This window comes from Psittacula echo (assembly GCF_963264785.1).
Source record: "Psittacula echo genome assembly, chromosome: 4".
Lineage (NCBI taxonomy): Eukaryota > Metazoa > Chordata > Aves > Psittaciformes > Psittacidae > Psittacula > Psittacula echo.
In genome coordinates this window covers 37,196,634-37,216,726 of record NC_137738.1, presented here as the reverse complement: position 1 = coordinate 37,216,726, position 20,093 = coordinate 37,196,634, and the positions used below count along the sequence as shown (strand labels likewise).

Below are 20,093 nucleotides of genomic sequence, written 5' to 3'. Positions count from 1 at the left end.
CTGAATAAGAACATCCATCATACAGGCATGAATTTTACCTGCTGGCCTATGGATTACAGATAAAACCCCTCTAAGCAATGGCACAGCTGAAACACTCATATTTGACTGCAGGAATATTGTTTCCAAATTTAAAGTAAATTTTTGGTGTTTTCATGGGGGTGCCCCTCAGGCCCTAGCACTGCTGAAGAATGAGTTCATGGCCTTTAGAGCTGGTAGAGTTTCACCACAATGGACTGGCAGAGCTGTTTTTGCATGACCAGGGTCTTAAAGTACAGTGCAATTATAGCTGTGTCAAGGTGTGTTGTAAATGTAGAATAAGGAGGTAATTAATAGTAATGAATAATGTCACCTGATTTTAATACTGACGTCTTGAATGATAATTATGTAAATACACCATATATTTCTTCTTCCAAATAATTTCAGTGGGACAGAAAGTTTTTAGCATTCATATTTGCTGTGTACCTAGCTACAGTGAGCAACGCAATTTGTGTGTTGTCCACCATTGTAAGCAAGTCATGTTTTGGAATAATATTTTCTGGATCATGTGTTGTTGGTTGCAGGTATTTTGGTAGTTAGTCAGTAAGTACAAAATTCCTCTTGGAAAGTCCAAAATCTGCTCGTGGTTCTTCAGGGTATTCTGATTGCAGCAATCCACACTACCTAACATTTGCAGTCTTTCAGACTAGATTTCCACAGTGCGTATTTTCCTGGCAAGGTTCATACATGTCTTCTTCCTCCAGTGCATTTTCTCTTTGTAGGTTCCTTCTGTTGTTTCTGATTTAGGGCAGTTACTTTTTTTTTTCCAGATGACTCATTTTTTTCCATTTATTAGTTGATGTCCAGAAACAAAAAAAGTCTCCTGATGCTCACCAAACCACACAGCAGTTGGTGCTGTAACTTCCTCATGTCCCCCTACCTTCTCTAGAAGAGTGTACAGCTGCCATCTGATTCCTCTTGGTGACACTTCATTGTGATGGGCATTGTTTCTTATGTATTTTTACAAAGGTATAGCTAACGTATTCCTTCTCGGTCATTAGCTCATTGATGTGGTTTGGTTTTGTCTGTTAAGATGAACAAAAGTTTAACTTACCTACATATATATGTGTCTCTCTCTCTCATGTCTTTGTACTCCAGCTGTTGACTCAACGTGCATTGCTAGTGTATTAATTTTAGTAATGCACGTTCTAATTCATCCTACCCATACAGTCTGTCCGCTGGAAACAGGACTGTTTTCAGTTTCCTCCTTCCAACCGTCTGCCAAATCATTTCAGAATACATTCTTTCATACGCCCCGGCTCTCAAGCCTTTTGGAGCCAAGTCCATCACCTACTCTGGAGCTACAACATCAGCCATAATAGATGGTCTCCAGGCCGGGGAACGCTATATATTCAAAATCCGTGCAGCAAACAGGAGGGGACCAGGTCCTCAGTCTAAAGCCTTCAGTGTCGCCATCCCAGCAGGTGAGCACCAAGCCATGGACCAGCTGCGTAGTCCACTCATTCTTGCCTTGATCCCAGTTGTGTTAATTATTGCTGACTTAGCTTCTTCTGCACTTCATCCAACCTATGTGATTCTACTTCCTTAGTACTGTTTCTGTTAGCTCTTTTCATCACTGTACTGTCCAAATAGGTGCTTCTAGATAAACATTTGTCGCTCTGCAGCATGTAAAAGGATATTTTATACACATTTTAACATCTTAAATAAATGCATGCCATGCTCTATTTCCTGAGTGAAAATTCTGTGTTATCCAAAGGTCAACGAATACAATGCTTTGGGTCTTTGTACTATTCCTGACAAATCCCACTCCTGAAAGTCACTCAGAGTGGCTTACTTAGATACCACTCCTTGCCTTTGCTTCTTGCCAAAAAGATGCTGTTTTGGGGACAGTAGATTTGCTGAGTTAACAAAAAATGTGGTCCTCAGCTTCAGATGGGATAATGCAGCACCCTGCCACCAACATGACTAAACTCTGCTGAAGATTTAGTTCCACTGCTGTTTGCAGTCCCTGCTTTTAGATACTTGATTTTAATTGCTCTAATTTTTCCTCAAGCTGCAATAATTCCACTTAGATACCTTCCTACAAATCAAAACTTTCTCAGCCAGACTCTACAGACTGGTTAATGCAGAAATAGCTGTTGTCTCATATTCTCTTATGTTGTTCTTGCTACGTGGTTTCTCTCTTGATCAGTTTTTTTGTGCTGCTTCTATTGTTGTGCATAAACACTTCTCTTTTTTTCCCCAGCTGCTCATGAAGATTCAGTTGCTAAGCAACAAACAAATATTCCAGACAATTCAGAGGCTAAGAAAAACAGGAATGCTGGCTCATCTCCTCAGACTTCGTCTGTTTCTTCAAAAGTCCAGCCATCGCTTTCCTCTAAGCAATCTTCTGTTCGTTCACCTAATGTTAGTGATAAGAAGAGTCTTCTTTCTGAATATAAGAATAAAATCTTGACTCGAGGGGTCCTGAGTAAATCTCAGTTACCTTCTAGAAAGACAGAAGAGCTGGAACCTGATCTCCAATCCACTGAGGTGACAGATGATCGAGATTCCTCCCAAGAAACTTCAACAACACCACCAAAAGCCCAGGATCAGAGGAGAAATGTTAGACCCTTCTCCCCTAGTCGGCCAGTCCACCCTGTCCTTGCCTCGGGGAGGACCTCTGTTCAAACCCACGCATCAGAGGTGTCACGGCAGACAAGTACAGACAAACGTGAGCCATCAGCACTGTTATCATCATCAGCACAATCTTCTGCCTCATCTGTTCCTAAATACACAGATAATGAAACAAAGCAACTGAGGCAAAGCAACACCAATGTGCCTTCTAAAACCTCTTCCCATCCTCTGCCAGCCAAAAATAATGATCTTGCAGGTAATGTGGAAGGAAAGCCAGACCCCATGCTGGTGAAAGTGTCTTCTAAAACTTCAGAGCCTAGCCGCATGGCTTTGCCATCAAATCGGCAGCCTGCTATCTCTCATGAGGTTGTCCCAAGCCATCCCAGCAGGTCTGGCTCTCTAGGTCATTCACTTCAGCCCTCTTCCAAATCAGCAGATTCCCACGCTCGTGATAGCCATAATGAGTTTGACAGTGAAGAAGCAGCAGACAGAGCAGTACAGCCCAGTTCTAGATTGCAGCAAACAAGGCTTTCCTCAGGCTCCAGTTCTCGCACTTGGAAGGATTCTAAATTAGCTGCAGCGGCAGTCCAGCTGAAGTCTGCTATTTCTGGTCAAAACTCACCTCAGTCTCGCTCCTCTACTAGTGCCAAATCCAATGGAAAAGATGTTGATAAGAATTATAGGGAGGACTCACAAGATGCAAGCCCCTTATCTCGTTCTCTACCCTCCTCCAGGCAGTCTTCTTCAGCAGTCTATTCCAAGAGAAGAAATCCTCAGGTCGATTCTGATTCTCCCCTCAGAGAGACACATGGTGAAAAGTCACCCCTCTCTGACTCAGAAGAACAGCAAAGTCGAGCAGCTGCTCCAGAAAAGCATTCTCCTTTGCAGTCTTCTTTTTCCAAGCATAAGCCTGAAGAGGAGGACAGTCGAGAAGTAAAAGAAATGCTTGCTCAATCAAAACCAAGTGTATCTTTGCCTAAAAAGGCGTTCTCCTCTCATCTTCCATTGGAGAAGACCTCCCACTCAGAGCCTCCACAGAGGGCACAAACCAGTCCTTCCTTACTGCATTCAAGGGGCCGGCGCCTCCCATCTCACACCTCATCCCAGAGTAATGAAGAATTGCAGGAAGATGATGATGAGGATGTAACAGAAGTCAGTGACAGAGCAAGCAGCCGCTCTGTGTTTCCTAAAGAGGTGTCCTCTTCTAGAGGATTACCTGCATCTTTCTCTCAGGGAAGCTCAAGTTCATCTCTATCAAAGCAACAGCAGCCAGGTTCTCAGGTACCTTCCTACAAACCAAAACTCACTCAGCCACACTCCAGTTCTGCCAGTGATACAGCAAAAGACAACCAGTATAATCCAAGGTTGTCATCCACTTCTTCAAAACAAGCTCATCCTTCATTACCTACTCGCTCAAGGGTTGCTACAAGAACAGTGTCCCAAACAGAGAAAAAGTATGGCTTGTTGCCCTCAAAAATATCCAAAGCTCAACTTCCTCGAAAAGTTCCTTCCTCCCCTTCATCTAAATCTCATCAGTCAGTTTCCAATGAAGAGGACGATTATTACAATGAATATGATCAGAAAGAAATGGAAGAGAAACCCACATCTTTGGCAGCAAAATTGTCCCCTTCTATTTCTAGAGGTAACAAAACCACATATGAAGACACTACTAGCAATAAGAGGAAATCTATGGACACTCTTCTACCTCACAAAGTAAGCTCTGAAGAGGAAGAGAAGGAAAAAACTCCAACATTAAAAATGTCTTCTCCTGAATCACCAGGAAGCTCTGCCATCGCATCGCGGATTGCTCAGTCCTCTAACAAGCATACCCCATCTAAACCAAGCTTTGTCTGGCCACGTTCTTCTGCATCTACCACCGCACACACTGTTTCTCCCACGGTTTCTTCCACTTTGTCCCCTCGCCAACGACTACTGAACTCCAGGCTATGGAATCCTTCCCAACGGCAATTTGTTAGACCTCCTTATAGACAAGGTAACATGCCTTTGTTGTAGTGGTATCATTGAATGGTGTTTTGCCTAAGATCAGCAGTTGGATGAGAAGTCCTCTGTCAAAATGCAGGTTCAATTATTTAGTGTAATGTATTACTTTTTATTTTGGCAGTTCTCAGGGAGCCCAGTTTTTGAGGACATTTCCTAATTGGTGTAATGTAGTGCCCCCAGACCTTTGATCCTGTGTTCTGATCTGCACAGGATCTCATGATCCACAGAAAAGAGAACAGTGTTAGGTACTAAATTGGAAAAAGGCCTCTGTTCGTTATTGAGCAATGACTTCACTGAATGCTGTCTGAAAGCACATTTGCACTCAGAGTATGGCATCCTCTCAGGTATATTGCTCTTCATCGTATGGATTACTAAAAGGCTTTTGTAGGTTATATAGTGCTACCTTGCCCATACGTAGGCAGTAAGGTGTTTCCTCATGGTGTCCTGTTATTCTGTTTTCCGTAATCAAATTTTAAGCCACTCTAATCTTTTTTTCTAAGTGACAGCTCAGGGTTGCATGTTCCTGTTGAGGCCTGCTTGTGTGACAGTCAGGCCCTTTATGTGTGAGGTTTGCACCAAATGTTAGAGGTTTGCTTTCTGTCAGAATATCTTCTGACCTGGGTAGTGGAATGGAGAGTCCATTACACATCAAGTGTTCCCCCTGTCACCTATGGAGAATCACAGACAGTCTCAGTCATATTGCTAGGTAGAAATGTTTTCTCTTCCTCCACTGCATGGACATCAATCTTAGTGTTGAGTGACATGTAGTAAATACCTTCTATGCTATATGTAGGTATCTCTGTTTTTTTCAATGTGTCCTCACTGTTACAGAGTGAGAATCATGCAGCTGGACTATTGCATTTGCTATACTTTAGTCAGATTCAGTGTTGTGTCGAGGTCCACCAGCTTGCAGATGTTTAAGATGGGATCTAAGAGGGTCACAACAGTTGCTCAAAGCAGAAAGGAAACGCCCGTTTTGCCGAGTGTGGTGATGGCTCTTTCTGCTCTCATATAGGTCCAGATCAGTCAGAAAATGCATTTCTTTGCATTTAAAAATGTGGTTTGTAGGTTGCACAGATTCCTTCACAATAGGATGTTTTCTTTTCTGTTTCAGGTTACAATGGCAGACCTAATCTTACAACAAAAAATGGAAATGGAAAAATAACACCTGGTAATAATGGAAAACCAAGTGGACAGAGAGTAATCAATGGCCCTCAAGGAACAAAGTGGGTAGGGTGACCTTCTCTCCAAATTCAAGATGCTTTGGCCTTTTATTGTATTTCCGTTTTTACTAAGAAAAGAGAGAACAGTGAGTGCCCTCAGTCAGCAAAGCTGTAAAGTGAGGTTATTCTTAGTGATCTAGTTTCTACTGTTCAGTTGAAATCTAATGGCAAATTTTCCATTTCCTTATTTGAATATTTTACATGTGTGATTTAAAACCCAGTGGCTTGAATTTTCAACTGTAGCATTACTCCCATAAATTCAGTGAAATATTTTTCCCTCAGTCAGTTGGACTCACACTCTCCAGTGTCTCTGAGCTTGTCTGCCATGCAGTGTGAATGGGGACTGCCTGGAAGAGCTGCTGGGAAAGACATGTTCAGCACTGCTTTTCCCAGACTCACACTCCAGGGAGAAGCTTGTGAGCAAGAGTATCAAAATACAAAGTTACTCCATAAGTATCACAGTGCTTTAAAATGCACGTATGTATGTATCGTTAAGCATTTTGCCATTTGTACAGACATGTTCCCAATGGTATTTTCAGAATGCACCTAGGAAAGCCCCACTAGGTGCCTACATACCTAGACCTTGTCTTTTAAAATCCTTTCCAGTGACTTTATGACCAGTCAGCTGGGGGAAGGAACTGGTGTCAGTAGAGCTACTCACGCATAACAACAGTCATTTTATAGCCACTTCAATCTTACTGTTTGCATTAGAGGAACATAAAAAGGTGCATCAGATATGTCACATTCCAAGGAGGCATTTTGAAAAGCATGCCCAAAGCCCTTTCAGTAGATTCCAGAAAGTGGGTTAGAAAGGTCCTTGGGAGGCTTCTCTCTCTGCCTCATGAGACGAAGGCATTGCTGCAAGCAGGACAAACACCTTGTAAAGCAAGAGGATCTGTGTCAACATCTAGGGCCTGGACAGGTTCAGAGACTGATCTCATGATGTACTGTCCCTCTGCTACAGTCATTTCCACAGCTGTCCCTCTGCTACAGTCATTTCCACAGCTGTCCCTCTGCTACAGTCATTTCCACAGCACCAAATGTAAGCCTGTCTTGCCAGCCTGGAACTGCTGCTCACATCCTCTTCCCAGTTTCCTCCCAGCACTTAACACCGTTTTCATTCGTGTGTTCTGTGGCTCAGAGTCTGTCGCCTCAGGTAAAACCAGCATACAGTTCCAGCTATTTTGTGCTGAAATAGAAATGAGCTCTGGGTTTTAACTGCAGTTACCTCTTGAATTCAGTCCAAACTCTTGGACAGATTTGTTTTATGGGACAGAAGCTTTTCCTCAGTCTCCTATCCCGATTAAAATCTTAGCTACTTTGTTCTCAGTGCCATTTCAATCTAAATTAACTAGTTTATTTTTTCTTTTTCTTTTAAAAAGGGATTCCTTGAAATTCCATCTTCAACAGGACTCAGGGTCATACTCAAATCAGTGTTAAAGGAATCTACCTTGGGAGTTGCACAGCCCAAGAAAATCAAGGGAGTTGCTCCTTTGCATGTGAGAACTACAGTAGGCAGTATAATCATGGTTGTGCAACTCTGGAGCCCAGCTCCTGGGGATCTACTTTCTTCAGCAGTGTTTTTTCAGTGATTACTATACAATTAATGACTCCCTTTTAAAAGTGTTGCAGCTATTCCTGATCATTGCACTTAGCACCTGAATTTCCCCAGGATTTCTGTTGCTTTGAAAGCTCATTTCACCTCCTCTTGTGTTAGCTAAAAGTGAGTCTGTCTGTTGCTTTTAGATTGTAGATCTTGACCGAGGGCTTGTGTTAAATGTTGAAGGAAAATACCTCCAGGATTCCCAAGGCAACCCTCTCCGAGTGAAATTAGGAGGGGATGGGCGTACGATTGTTGGTAAGTGACAGCTTCCTTCTTACAGCAAAAAAATCTACACTTTTGTGCACATGGTACAAGCCTTTGAGCTGTTGAATGCTTCAGGCCTCCCCAGGATCCATGCAAGCCATTTGGAGTTGCTTGTAGCTCAGGTCTCCATCAGGCAGTCAGCACATTGCAGGACCTTTGGAGGCTTTGGAGCATTCTGTGGCACTCCAGACTTAGTGCCTCACTAAGAATCACCCCAATCATCCTCACTTTTATCAGCATTAGAAAGGACTGCAGAACTGAGACAGAATAAGTATTGATGCTTCGTATGCATAGAAATAATTCCCCACAGCTAGCACTGTACCAGTATGTGATGATTTCATTTTTTCTTCTGAAACTGACCACAAATAGTAAAAAACCCTGTGTGTGATCTGTGAAAAACACTGCTGTTTGCATATCAGTACACCTAAATAGATCTCTTGAATGCAAATTCATTGCCTGCTGTTAAAACTGGTTGCTATGAATATTTGTAGTACACAGAATTTGGCACAAAAGTTTACCTGGAGTGACAGCATCTCACCAGCTCATCCCAGTTTTCCCTTGCACATGTTTGACACTGAGGAGCAGGATATGAGTTCATCATACCTTTCATCAACAGTTACAAGCCTGACTTAGATTAAATGCAGGCACTGTCTGCATGTGACACTGAAGTGAAACCTCCCTGCAGTTTTCTCAAGAAGTGTTTATCAAACAGCTAATAAAAGTGAATACCACTGTGGTTTATCTGAGGTTCTTCTGAACCGTTTTCCGGCTTCCTCAGCCATGGCTCTGTCCTAGATAACAGCCTTCTTTGTCAGCTTAGTTACAAGAGCCTGTAAATCACACTCTCAGTGCTCTTGTGGTGTCTGCTGTTGATAAATACCCTGCTATAATCCTGAAATGGATTAATGGTGAGATTTTTGGTTTTGTTCTTCTCTTCTAGATGAAAAGGGTGCCCCAGTGGTGAGTCCGGACGGATTACCTTTGTTTGGACACAGCAGATTTAGTAAACCTGTAGCGAGTGCACAAGATAAACCAATAATAAGCCTTGGAGGGAAACCTTTGATTGGTCTTGAAATGATTAAGAAAACAACCACTCCCTCCACTACTACTACAACAACACCCCCAACAACTACCACAACAACTACTACAACCACTACAACTGTTGCTACAACTACCACCACAACTCCTGAACCAACCACCACTGAACCACCCACTGAGAAACCACTCCCAACATGTCCTCCAGGCACCTATGGACAGTACGATGATGAGGGCAACTTGCTGTTGGGGTTTGATGGTCTGCCGGAGTGCAATGCAGAAGGTAACTTTCCTTTGTGCTGTTTGAACTTCTTTGGTTGTGCTGTTTGTATAGCACAGTTACACAAACGTAAAGCAGGAAAGAGTCTGTCCCTGAAGACTTCGGACCTTGTGATAAGGTAGGTGCTGAGATTAGAGCAGCTGATGAGGGGTTTGGGCATTAAATGGTTTTTCATTGGAAAATGTTAACTTTCCCCAGAGCTGAAGTTTTCTGTGGAAATACTTTGATTTCAGCAAAACTTGGGTCTTGAGTTTGATCCAGTCTTGTCACATACATTCATGCACATGAGCAGAACTATAGGCAGTAGTTTTGTGGTCAGAGCACTCACATGTAAGGGAGTCTTCACTCCATTTCAGGCCAGGGAAGGACCTGAAGACACTATATGGTTTCTCTATTTTGTGTTCGTTTCTCACAATAAATTCTGAAGGGTCTCTCAGTTGAGCTTTGGTGAAACCAGCTTTTACAAACTGAGATTCTTGTTCTCGTGCCAGCCCTTACAGATATAGATTGTCTAGCAGGAATGTAGCTCATCATGGATAAAGCTGGGGAAGGACAACCCTGGCTAGGCATAGATAAGGCAGAGAGTTGTACTCTAATTTCTTTCTCATCTGAAAATATGGAACAGTGTGGGTGCATGTCATTATTTCTCTGTTGCTGCTATACAAGCTTAGGATGTGGTGCCAAACTGAAATCCAAAGTAAACAAATACAAATGCACTACTCTTTGGGCATTGAGCCTGCTCCATCATAACCTGAATGTTGCATTGCAAACCAGTTAGCTGCTTATTTTGCAAATCCAGATCAAGCAGCACCATAGTTGTTCTTATCCTTTCCATTTGTAGGTAATACCCAACCCAGCCTACAAATGGGCAGCAGCAGCATGGTCATAACTTAAACAACAGCTTGGTAGTCAGAAATCTGCCAACTGCAGTAGCCAGTTTTAATGGTTCATGAAATCCCTTTACCTTTCCCGGTACACCTGTATCTCTGATGCTAAAGTAGATTTACAAGTAGGTCGTGTAACCATGGCCTAGGGAGCTGACCTATCACTTTGAAGAGTGCAGAGATGTGGAAAAATGTGGCTTCAGCAACTCACACTGAGCCTGAAGATGGTTTCTTTGAAAGGGATCTCAGAAGCAGAAGACTGAAAATTCCCTTACCAGCTACTCTAGGTAAGTAATGACTCAGAGATGTTGGTGTCTTGCACAATGGAATCGTCATGTTTTATAGTGTTCATATTTATCTACCAATTAGTTGCGTATCTAACGATGTTTGACAGTGTGCATTTATGGAAGTGTGCTTGTATATGTGCATGTGCATGGATGTGTAGACACACAAACAAACATATGTATATATGTAAAAATTACCATAATGGTTAAATATTTCTTTCAAGATTTTTGTGTTTGCCTTTGGAGCTTTCATTGTTCTTAATTATATTTCCAAAAGTGTTACAAATATTATCATACAGAGTCACCCTGGTATTTTCAAAGTTGCCTAAAAGGGACCATGGTTTTTATTAGAGTCCTTCCCACTCCCACTACCTCCTTTTGCTTACCTTAAATATTGCTTAAATCCCACAATGTTTCCTCTCTTTGTCCTGTGCTATTTGGTAGCTGAAGGACCTCTTCTGAGAATACATATTGTAAGAACAGTAAGAGTTCATGTAATATGGCTGGCGTTAATCTGATTATACACTCCAGAAGCTGAGGAACAAAAAGCTGTGCAGTATTATTTTTAGCAGAGTTGTGGGGTGGGGACTTCTCATGTGATTTTGTGAACATTTCAAAATATTCTGCTTGGTAGGCATTTCAAAGCGTTATTTTGTTTTTTTCCCTTCTACCAGATGGGCTTGAATGAAAACTGGTTTTTTACACAGGCTGTGTGTTCAGTGGGAATGGCCTTTAAGTCACTCCTAAAACGTCTGCTGCCATTTCGATAGTGTATCTGCAAGCACATCACAGCGGAAGACTGGAAGGACAAGATAGTGCTGGATTTCTACTTCTCACCTGCTATACAGCTCAAACAATGTTAGTCCCCTACACAGCAATTATGAAAGTTTCTCTGAAGATCTTCTCATTTTTTTTTCATGCTGGTGACCTGCTTCAACATTTGACAAATGCCGCAAAACCAATCTGCCTGTTTCACAGAGGAGCTCGCTTGAAAAGAACGCATCTTTGTGGTATTTCTTTAATGATGGCTAGTTTTGTTTAACAAGTGCACTATTTCAAGAGGGATAAACAACTACTACGGGAACTATCAAAGTATTTCATGCACTTTTCCCTTGACCATTTCCAAATTGTATTTTTATGTTGTCTTTGCCTTTAATCTGAGTCTGGAATATACTCCAGATCATTTGATGAGATACTTTTTCTGCCAAAGCTTGATAGTCTTTTTTAAGTGCTTTATTCACAAACATCCAGAGGCTACAAGTGCCAAAATCCATTGCCAAACATTCTAAAGCTTTGGCAAATTTGCTCACTCTCTGGCAGGATTTTTGCTTGACCCAGCAGAATTTATTGTCAACATTTCAGTAGATTCTGCAATCTTCAGCTTTCAGGAAGGAGTCTGCCCACACAAGTGTGACTTGTCAGTGAAATCAGCTAAATCTTTACATGAACTCACAAGGAACGAAAAGTGGAGACAACCACATTATGTGTAATAAAATCAAGTGATGGTTGCACAGTCCATTGTCCTTTACAGATGCCAAAAGCCCGTGGCAAGTGGTCATAGCAAGACCTAGCCTCACTTGGTACAGGCAGGTTCACTGAAGAGGTGCAGAAAAAGTTGTGTGTGTACAGAAGATTATAATGTGAGAAAAAATCTTTTGGGAAGTACCCTTATGATTGCCGTGCCACAGCTAATGCCAAAGAAGCACAGACAGTGAAGTAGAAGAGACCGAACACCGACAAAAGCAGAAAATAGTATTTATTTTTGCTGGATCATCAGCAAAGGCTGACCAGCTAATAGGTGTGAATGAGTTGAAATCTGCCCATGAAGAACTTCACACTTCTGCACATCTAAACTTCTTGTTTACTTGGATATAGTCAAAGGTAAGTGCATGCATTATAGACATTGGTTAATGATGGCCAATTGTGATGAGAAGATCTGCAGAATTCAGCAAAGGATCTACTTTGCTCACTGCTGACTACCCTCAGAGAAGTCAAGTAGCTCCCAAGTGGATATTCTCCTGAAAAGTGGCTGCAGAAGTCTACCATGAGAAAATGTCAGATTTTCTGTATGAAATTTTGACAAGAATTAACCCATTTTCTGTATTTTCAAAGCTTATTTTGTCATTAAAATCACTACTGTGTATTTAAAAGAAACTTACTGTAGTAACGAAAAATTAGTCTTGTACAATAATTGTTGGTTCTAAATAAAAAAAACCTGAAAAATGAAGATGTATCATTGAAATTATATTTGTGAACTATTTGACAGTGGCAACTGAAATTTTACATTGTATTACTGGCTTAGTAAAAATAACATTACCAGTCCCTGTATAGTATCCTGAGGTCAAAGCTGTCTTTCTCTTGTCTTTGTTCCTACTCTGGCCATTCCCTAGTCCCAGCATTTCACTGAAGAGTTCTCCTGGTACCTGCAGTGGGCTCCAGAACAATGCTTTTGCTTTGTTTGAATTTCATGGCTAATATGCTAATCTTAGCCATGCATTTCATAGCTAATCTGAGGTTTGTGTACTCTTTGGCTCCCCTGCATAACATGTAGAGAAATGCATTTCTCAGAGCATGCAGCGAGGTCTCCAGGATTCCCAAGATCAGGTGCTTGATGGTTGATGTATCTGGTGATGGATACATGACCTGAAGAGATATTGAGATAAGATGTAGGGACAGGCAACTGGGAAGTCTGTGGGTGCATTTGCGTTGTTTTGTGGGGTGGATTGGGAGAATATTTGGGGTGTGCACCTCACATTAATCTCCTCTTGCTATGCTTTCATATGCATCATAGAGCAATCTCGATGTGCACAACCTGAATTCCTGCTGGATAAAACTAAAGCAGAAACAGTACTTCAGAATGACACATCTGTGCCCCAACCTGTAATGGGCATTCAGTCCACAGAATCAGACTAGAGCTAGTTCAAAATACAGCTCTGGAAAATCCAGCACCAGTTACTTCATTCTACAAATCCATTCCTTTTGGGCTGCATTACTTGCTAGCAAGTCTCTGAATGTCATGGCTCAGCGGTTGTTTGATTTCTATTCCCCCGGAAAAGTATTTAAATGCAAGTTTTCAGTTAAATTTATTGGTTGGTTTTTTGTATGTAAGTTTCTCACAGTTGCTGCTCCAGAGACTATAAAACATTGTCAGACCCTGACCTGAGCATTACACAGTTGCTGGCAGCCTGTCTTTGCTCCAGAGCATCTGGGGCCCAGGGCATTGCTCCTGGAGGGTGCATTACTTTTGATTTTAAGTAGCAATTTAAAATCAAACCCTGAACCCGTTTTCCCTCAGCAAAACTCCTGGCTACTGCAGTTAGCTACTCAGCTGTTATTCTCAACACGCAGAGCGGGCTGTCACTGTGTTACCTGGAAGCTAGGCAGCTGTCTTGTTTCTTTACAAGCCAACTGCCTAAAGATTTTTATTTTAAACTTCATTCCAGAAGTATTTTACTAGGAGGGTGGGGACAAGACCGTGAATCCTTATGGCATTTTTTATTTTCTCTTCCCATAGATACCTTCTCAGGACTGGATTCAGATGTGACAGCAACTCCAGAGGCATATGTGATATATGATGATGGTACTGTTTAATTGTCAAAGTCTATTTCAAGTGGCATATTTGGGGTTGGTTTTTTCCCTGTCTTCTTTTTTTGGAATTAGGTTTGAGGGGCAGGTTGGTGAATGGGAGCTTAAGCAGGCGATGATGAGCTGGGAAAGTTTTTTTTCAGAGCCCTACATCACATGTGAACAGCAAGGGTCCAAAGGCAACTGTTTCTGGACATGAAAGTCCCTTTGAACCAGCTCTAGCATTTTAGAATAATAACGCAGAGATTTCTCAAAAAGCTATTTTTTCACTCCCTTATCTCATTCCATCTGCATCTGAGGGCTGTGGCCAGGGATTCAATCACTGTGCTGTCTTCTCTTGAGGATTGTGGGGGGAAATAGCAGACGAAGCATATGAATACATTCATTTATTGTTATCCTTTTTACCTGTGTGAGTAAGGTCTAAGTCAGCAACAGCACTGGTATCCTAGGGCAAAGGCTCACTGTCATCAGTTTAGTAGAAACATTTGCAAGTCTGAGGCACGAGCAACCCAGCCTTAGAGGCCCATAGGAAGCGTGTGGCAGCTAGGGCAGGGTGTGTGGCACTGCTCTGGGACTGTGGTGGGTGACAGGAGTGTTTCCCTTCTCGTGGTTAAGCCATAATAACATGAAACAAGCTAACATTTTCATCTCATGTTTCCTCTGAAGACTACGAGTTTTTTGAGAGCACTTTGCCACCAACCACCACCACTGCCACCACCACCACTGCTTCTACAACAACAGAACTGGAAGTTGTCTATCCAGAGACGAGTGTTGTTGGCACCAGCCCTGTGTCAGAATATGATATCGCTGGGAAGAAACGGTTCACTGGTAAGGTTGTCCTGCGGTTTACATTGCTTACTCCTTGTGCTGCAAAGAATTCTTTTTCTAGCAAGGTCAGCCCTTAACCTGAGGCTATTGCACAGATGCATCCAACAGACTAGTGTGTGGTCCATGTAAGGACTGCCAACTAGGAAACTCAAACAGTAGTACTTTGTTCCTAGCTTTGATGCTTGCTTGTCTAAGTGTGGACCCACACTGCTTTTGTTGAACCAGTGCAAGCCTCTTTGTATTCTTTCAGTGTAACTGCTCTGCTTTGTATTCTGCATTGTGTTCAATAAGAGAGCAAGCGTTGACTCTGGTGCTCAGTTCAGCTCAGCTGCATCATTTTAGGTTCACACCAGTAGTTCAATCAATGAAAGTCTCCATGTAGGTGTGTCTTTCTCTGGGGGACCAAGCTCTTTACTGACCCATGCAACCCCAGTGATCTCACCAGCCTTGCATAAGCATGTATGTCAAAGGTGTGCTTCAAAGTCGAAGAATGAATGGTATTTTGGATATAAACTTTCCAAAAGGTAAAACTAATAGAAATAAATTTGACTTTGCTGTTTGTATCTTTGCTGTATAGAAGGAACTTGGTGAAGGAACCCTCAAAAAATAGGAGCCGTGATGCTGGCTCCTATCTCTGTGAGCTGTTAGGTGTATTCCAGCCCTGACTTCAGAGCTGTTCTGCTGCTTTGTCAGGGAAGCAGCTGAGAGCCAGACCAGAGGGACTTGGAGGTGGTAGGGCACTGCGTTCCAGCCTCCATCCCAGACTGGTGACCCCCCTGCAGCCCTTTACAAACCTCTGGCATCTAAACTGAGGTCAGGTCAGCTGTTGGCTCACCTGGCATTTTAGCTGGGAGTTCAGGGCATGGAGAGTCAGCTTTGATTGATGTCTTGCCTTCCTTTCCAATATCCACAAGCTTCATGTGGCTTAAAGTGGAGCTCTACTGCTGGAGTAAAAGGTTTGTTTTTATATATGCTGAGATTTTTTCCAGTGCATCTTCAGTTTTCCCTGTCCAAACAATTTCATGATGTTTCTATTCGGCTCTCTTGCTGACAGTGCTTCTTGATTCATTTAGCTGGAGAGGCTAAAATTAACTTCATTGCAAGATCTGGAAAAAATCCCTTTAGGGCATGAAATGCAATAAGATAAACCAAGAAATGTTGGTTTATGAACATTTCAAGGCACTAGGGAAATAATATTACCATTTCAATGAATTGTATTATTGCCACTGAATAAACATTTCCAAAGCAAGTTTTATAGTCTTTACTTTGAATGTTACAGTGACTTTTAAGTGACTTTAAAAAGATGGTTTAATCTTTTCCTGAACTGAAGTTCAATTCCAGACAGTATAAAGCTTTTAAAAATAGAAGTTGCAGGTTGGGATCACATGCCTGAAGGTAGGAATTCATGGCTCCTGGTCCCTTAGTACCCAGGGCATATGAGCAATTTTCCCTTTGTTTGACCTGGTTGGGCTTTACCTTGGAATTAATCTTCTTATTCCCTCTGCTGTTTCACTCTGGCTTCAGGATGTTTGTGTAAAAACCAACCACATAGACACGTAAAGTCTTGGGTGATCTTAAGTCCTGGCAGAGATCTGTTCCCACGTGTGGAAAGGCAGAGTTTGGGTGACATTTTCACTCCTGCTTCCAGATCTACTGGAAGTAGCATGAGGAGGGTCCTGCAGTCAGATCACTCTTTTCTGCCTTTCATAGCAAAGATGATCCTTCTGTCTTTGCCTGATTGGGTATGGTCATGAGTCTGAGGTAGACCTGAATATTAACATTCTCCCTGCTCATCCATCAAACTGAACACGAGCCATACTTTGTTGGCGGTAGTGAACATCTGGAAGGTGAGGAATTTTAAAATGCATCACAAAACTTGACTCTCTTCTTTTCAGGAAGGTGCCAGCCTGTGGTACCTACAAACTGCCAACTAAACCCACCCTTTCCTGTGTCTTCCAGCTCCTCATGTGACCTATCTCAATAAAGATCCAGCAGCTCCCTGCTCCTTGACAGAGGCCTTGGAGCACTTCCAAGTGGAGAGCCTCGATGAAATCATCCCTAACGACCTCAGAGAGAAAGATCTGCGTCCCCTGAAAGCCCCTCACAACATCACTGTTGTGGCAGTTGAAGGCTGTCATTCCTTTGTCATTGTTGACTGGGCCAAACCTGCTCGAGGAGACATGGTAACAGGTACTCTCCTGAGGGTTGCTCTCCTGATGGGGTAGTGGGGAAGGTTTTCTTAAATGACCATTTTTACCTTGAACTGAGCCAACGGCTCATGAAGTTCTCGCTGTTCTACAGCTTTCCGAGGGAGATGAGCTACTTTCTGAGAAGTGAGAAAGGTCCCTCTTGTCATCCCTCAGTCTTAGATTTGGGCACTGATTTTGTGCCAGTGGTTCTGAAGGCACTGCTTCTTGCCTGGATGGTATCTGCAATAGCGCTTTGCTCACCTGAGCACTTCTGCCCCCAGGTAGTGCCCTCAGCTCCGCTGCAGGTAGCTCCCAAGCCTGCCTTTGGAGCATCCTTCACGTTTGGCTTCAGTCCACTCCAAGCAAAAGTAACTGCGTGGCTGGAGCTGGTCTGGGTCCTGTCTGGCTGTAAGTGTGGCTGCAAGAACGATCTGCCTATAGAGGGGCTTCTGGCTTGCTTGGTGGTCTTCTGGCGTGTTTATTTTGTAGGAAAAGAGTGTATCAGAGTCAACCATCTCCAGTGGCGTCTGAGGCACAGGCTTTTACTTTACTTTTAACTTTTTACTTTTAACTTTTAACTTTACTTTTACTTTACTTTTTAATTCCTTTACACAAATTTTGCTCAAGCAGTCTGACAAACAAGATTCAGGGATGGGGAATGTGTTAAACAAATGTATTCAATTAGATCTCCTTTAATGTCTTTAGACCTTTTGAGAGCCAGAACGAAGCCCAACTGACTTCAAGAATTAATCTCAAACATTGCTGGAAAAACACTAGAGTAAATAACTGAAACACTTTAGAAATTAATCAACCCCTGTTTGTCAGCAGACCCAGAAGGTCTGGAAAATTACACTGCTTCGGTGCTAACATGCAGCTTTCAAGGAGCCTCTCCCAGCTCTGCAGCTGACAGCCATGGCCAAGGGGTGGGAACTTCTGAATGACTGGAAAGGGAGAGAGTGGCACTTGAACAGGCTATGTGGTGTTTGTCCTGCAGCTTTTCCTTCTTCAAGGCTGTTGATCCAGTACCTTACTGAGTGCAGTCTGTATCACATGGGGTTTTTTCCCCCAAAAATCCCCTTGGTGTTTCTAACTATATTAGTTTATGCACAGACAATGTATCACTTAAAACGGTGAATGTGTTGCTTCTGACATCTTTTTGTCTTCACTGTGTTTTAAATCAGAATATGCTCCTCTGATGTACCATTCTCTGATGTAATGCTCCATCATTATTAGCTAATGACAGGAAATTCTCATAGCCTGGGATTTTCCAGAAGAGTTAGGCGTCAAATCGCTTTCATATTCAAAGATGCTTCTGCTCCTTATAACCCATAAAATCTACCATGGCATCTAAAGATATCATTTACTTAAAATCTGTTTAGAATCCTCACAACTATTTGTCTTTCCCATTTACAGGTTATCTGGTTTACAGTGCATCTTATGATGACTTTTTAAAGAATAAGTGGTCAACCAGGACTGCAGGGTCTACTCATTTGCCAATTGAGAACCTGAAGCCCAACACACGGTAAGGATTTGATCCACTCTGTTTCGGTTGTGTTAGGGAAGTAAAACAAATTCTGAGTATTGCCAATTGTTTTTCTTGGCCTTACTATAAGTGTTTACATCTCATCTAGATTTTACTCATTCTGTTTGACAGCAAATCATTTTATAAACTGCACAGCTACTTAACATGATATCTTTACCATAGTAAGCCTGGAGCAGATGTCTGCATGTACATGCGTATGTGTATATAGAACCACATATCAGTAAAAGAGCAAATCTGATTAAGAATGCATTTTCTACTGTTACTCATAACTGAGCTGATTTTACTGGGGAGAGAATACTACAGTATATCCTTGGCAAGATGTGATGTGGCCATTCCCACACACTGATGTGGCCAAGATTTGATACCTAAGGGCTGGCGGGGAGAGGTTCCTTTCTCTGGTCTGTTTTTGCTGCCTGTTCACATGAGTTGTGCTGGAAGAGAAGGTTTGGTGGTATGTAATGAGGCCATGGCAGTTGCTCCGAAGTCAATTGGGCAGGAGCTTTAGGCTTTTATCTTGTAAAAAGTCTCACTGAAATGGCAGAACAAGAATGCATGCTTGGCATGATACTGAAATAATTCATGGCGACTGGGTGGGAAGTAAACGGCCACAAAAGGACTACATTAAAATTACTTCTTTTGACAGATGCTTCGTGTCTCTCATACTTTTCTCTCTAATTCTGAGTGTGAAATACGTCCCAGACTCCTGTACATCCCAGTTTAGGTTTCAGTCCTCCACTCTCACCCTGTCCCCCACACAGGCCAAGGAGGCATTGCTTGTATGCCCCAGCTTCCCCCACCTGTGGTACTCTCTATCTTGCTTCTGTGCCATTTCCACCTTCACTGCAGCACCTCACCCCTTCACTGACTTTCAGTCAAGTCTCCTTCTCCTGCTGCCCCAAGGGCAGTTTTGAAAGCCATTGATAGCTCTTGGCTTCTCATGTCCAACATCTCAAGGGCTCCAAGTCACTAGAAAGAGCTGTTGCAGTGAAAACCCCCAGGAACCCTGCAGCCACTGACCTAGCCATGCTCAGTTCACAGGAATTGGTGCGAATTGAGCTGCCAACCTGTGATACATCCGCTGAGATGTATGTTAATGCTAGGCTTCAGAAGGTCATAATTTGGCTGGTTTTGAGTGGAGTTCAAACAGCAAGGTTATAGGTTCATGTAGCTCCATGAAGCTGGTATCTTCCATGTCAAACATTAAGGCTCTGTTTCAAAGTAAAGTAGGGAGGTTCAAGCAACTGCTGTTTGTTTTAAGCATATTATTTTCCCAGCATCTTACTGAAGAGTGGTATGATCCATTGGCCTCTTGTACACTCTGTGGAGGCAATAAAGGCTTCATGTGGGGTCTGTGGTGAAGAAGGAGAGTTCTTTGCAACAGAGAAATTGTGTGTATCAGCCAACCTCATTTACATTCTCCAAATCAACAGACTGAATTGATTGCATACTTTTTGTCTTAAAAGTAACTCCGAAATCACTGGGAAAAGACCCCCTGCTAACTAAAAAAATATGATGTGAAATTTGAAGTTAGTCTAAAAACTACGTTTGCATTGTTAGTAAATTTTATGAGAAATCTTCCATTAAGTTGGATTTGCTGTACACAGATGCTATGGACTGCTGGGTGTACCATGAGGGGCTACTAGTGGTGCAACCTAGCGGTGTGTGCAGCATATCAGTAACAGGTTGGCATCTTGGCAGAAGTCAGCCCCAGAGAAGATTTGAAGCTGACAAAATACCCTGGAAAACATTTGCCTGGTTTTA

At 42.4% G+C, this 20,093-nt stretch overlaps 1 protein-coding gene across 1 annotated transcript in view; it reads left to right on the top strand.

The window, feature by feature from the left end:
• FNDC1 (fibronectin type III domain containing 1) overlaps positions 1-20,093 on the top strand; it is a gene marked incomplete at both ends in the record, with an annotated part of 62,453 nt that overhangs the window by 29,956 nt on the left and 12,404 nt on the right. The window contains 9 exons of the mRNA XM_080616067.1: positions 1,272-1,460; positions 2,243-4,606; positions 5,729-5,844; positions 7,584-7,695; positions 8,645-9,022; positions 13,702-13,767; positions 14,439-14,600; positions 16,560-16,790; positions 18,203-18,311. Coding sequence (XP_080472193.1) covers positions 1,272-1,460; positions 2,243-4,606; positions 5,729-5,844; positions 7,584-7,695; positions 8,645-9,022; positions 13,702-13,767; positions 14,439-14,600; positions 16,560-16,790; positions 18,203-18,311 — 3,727 coding nt within the window. The remainder of the gene's footprint in view (positions 1-1,271; positions 1,461-2,242; positions 4,607-5,728; positions 5,845-7,583; positions 7,696-8,644; positions 9,023-13,701; positions 13,768-14,438; positions 14,601-16,559; positions 16,791-18,202; positions 18,312-20,093) is intronic.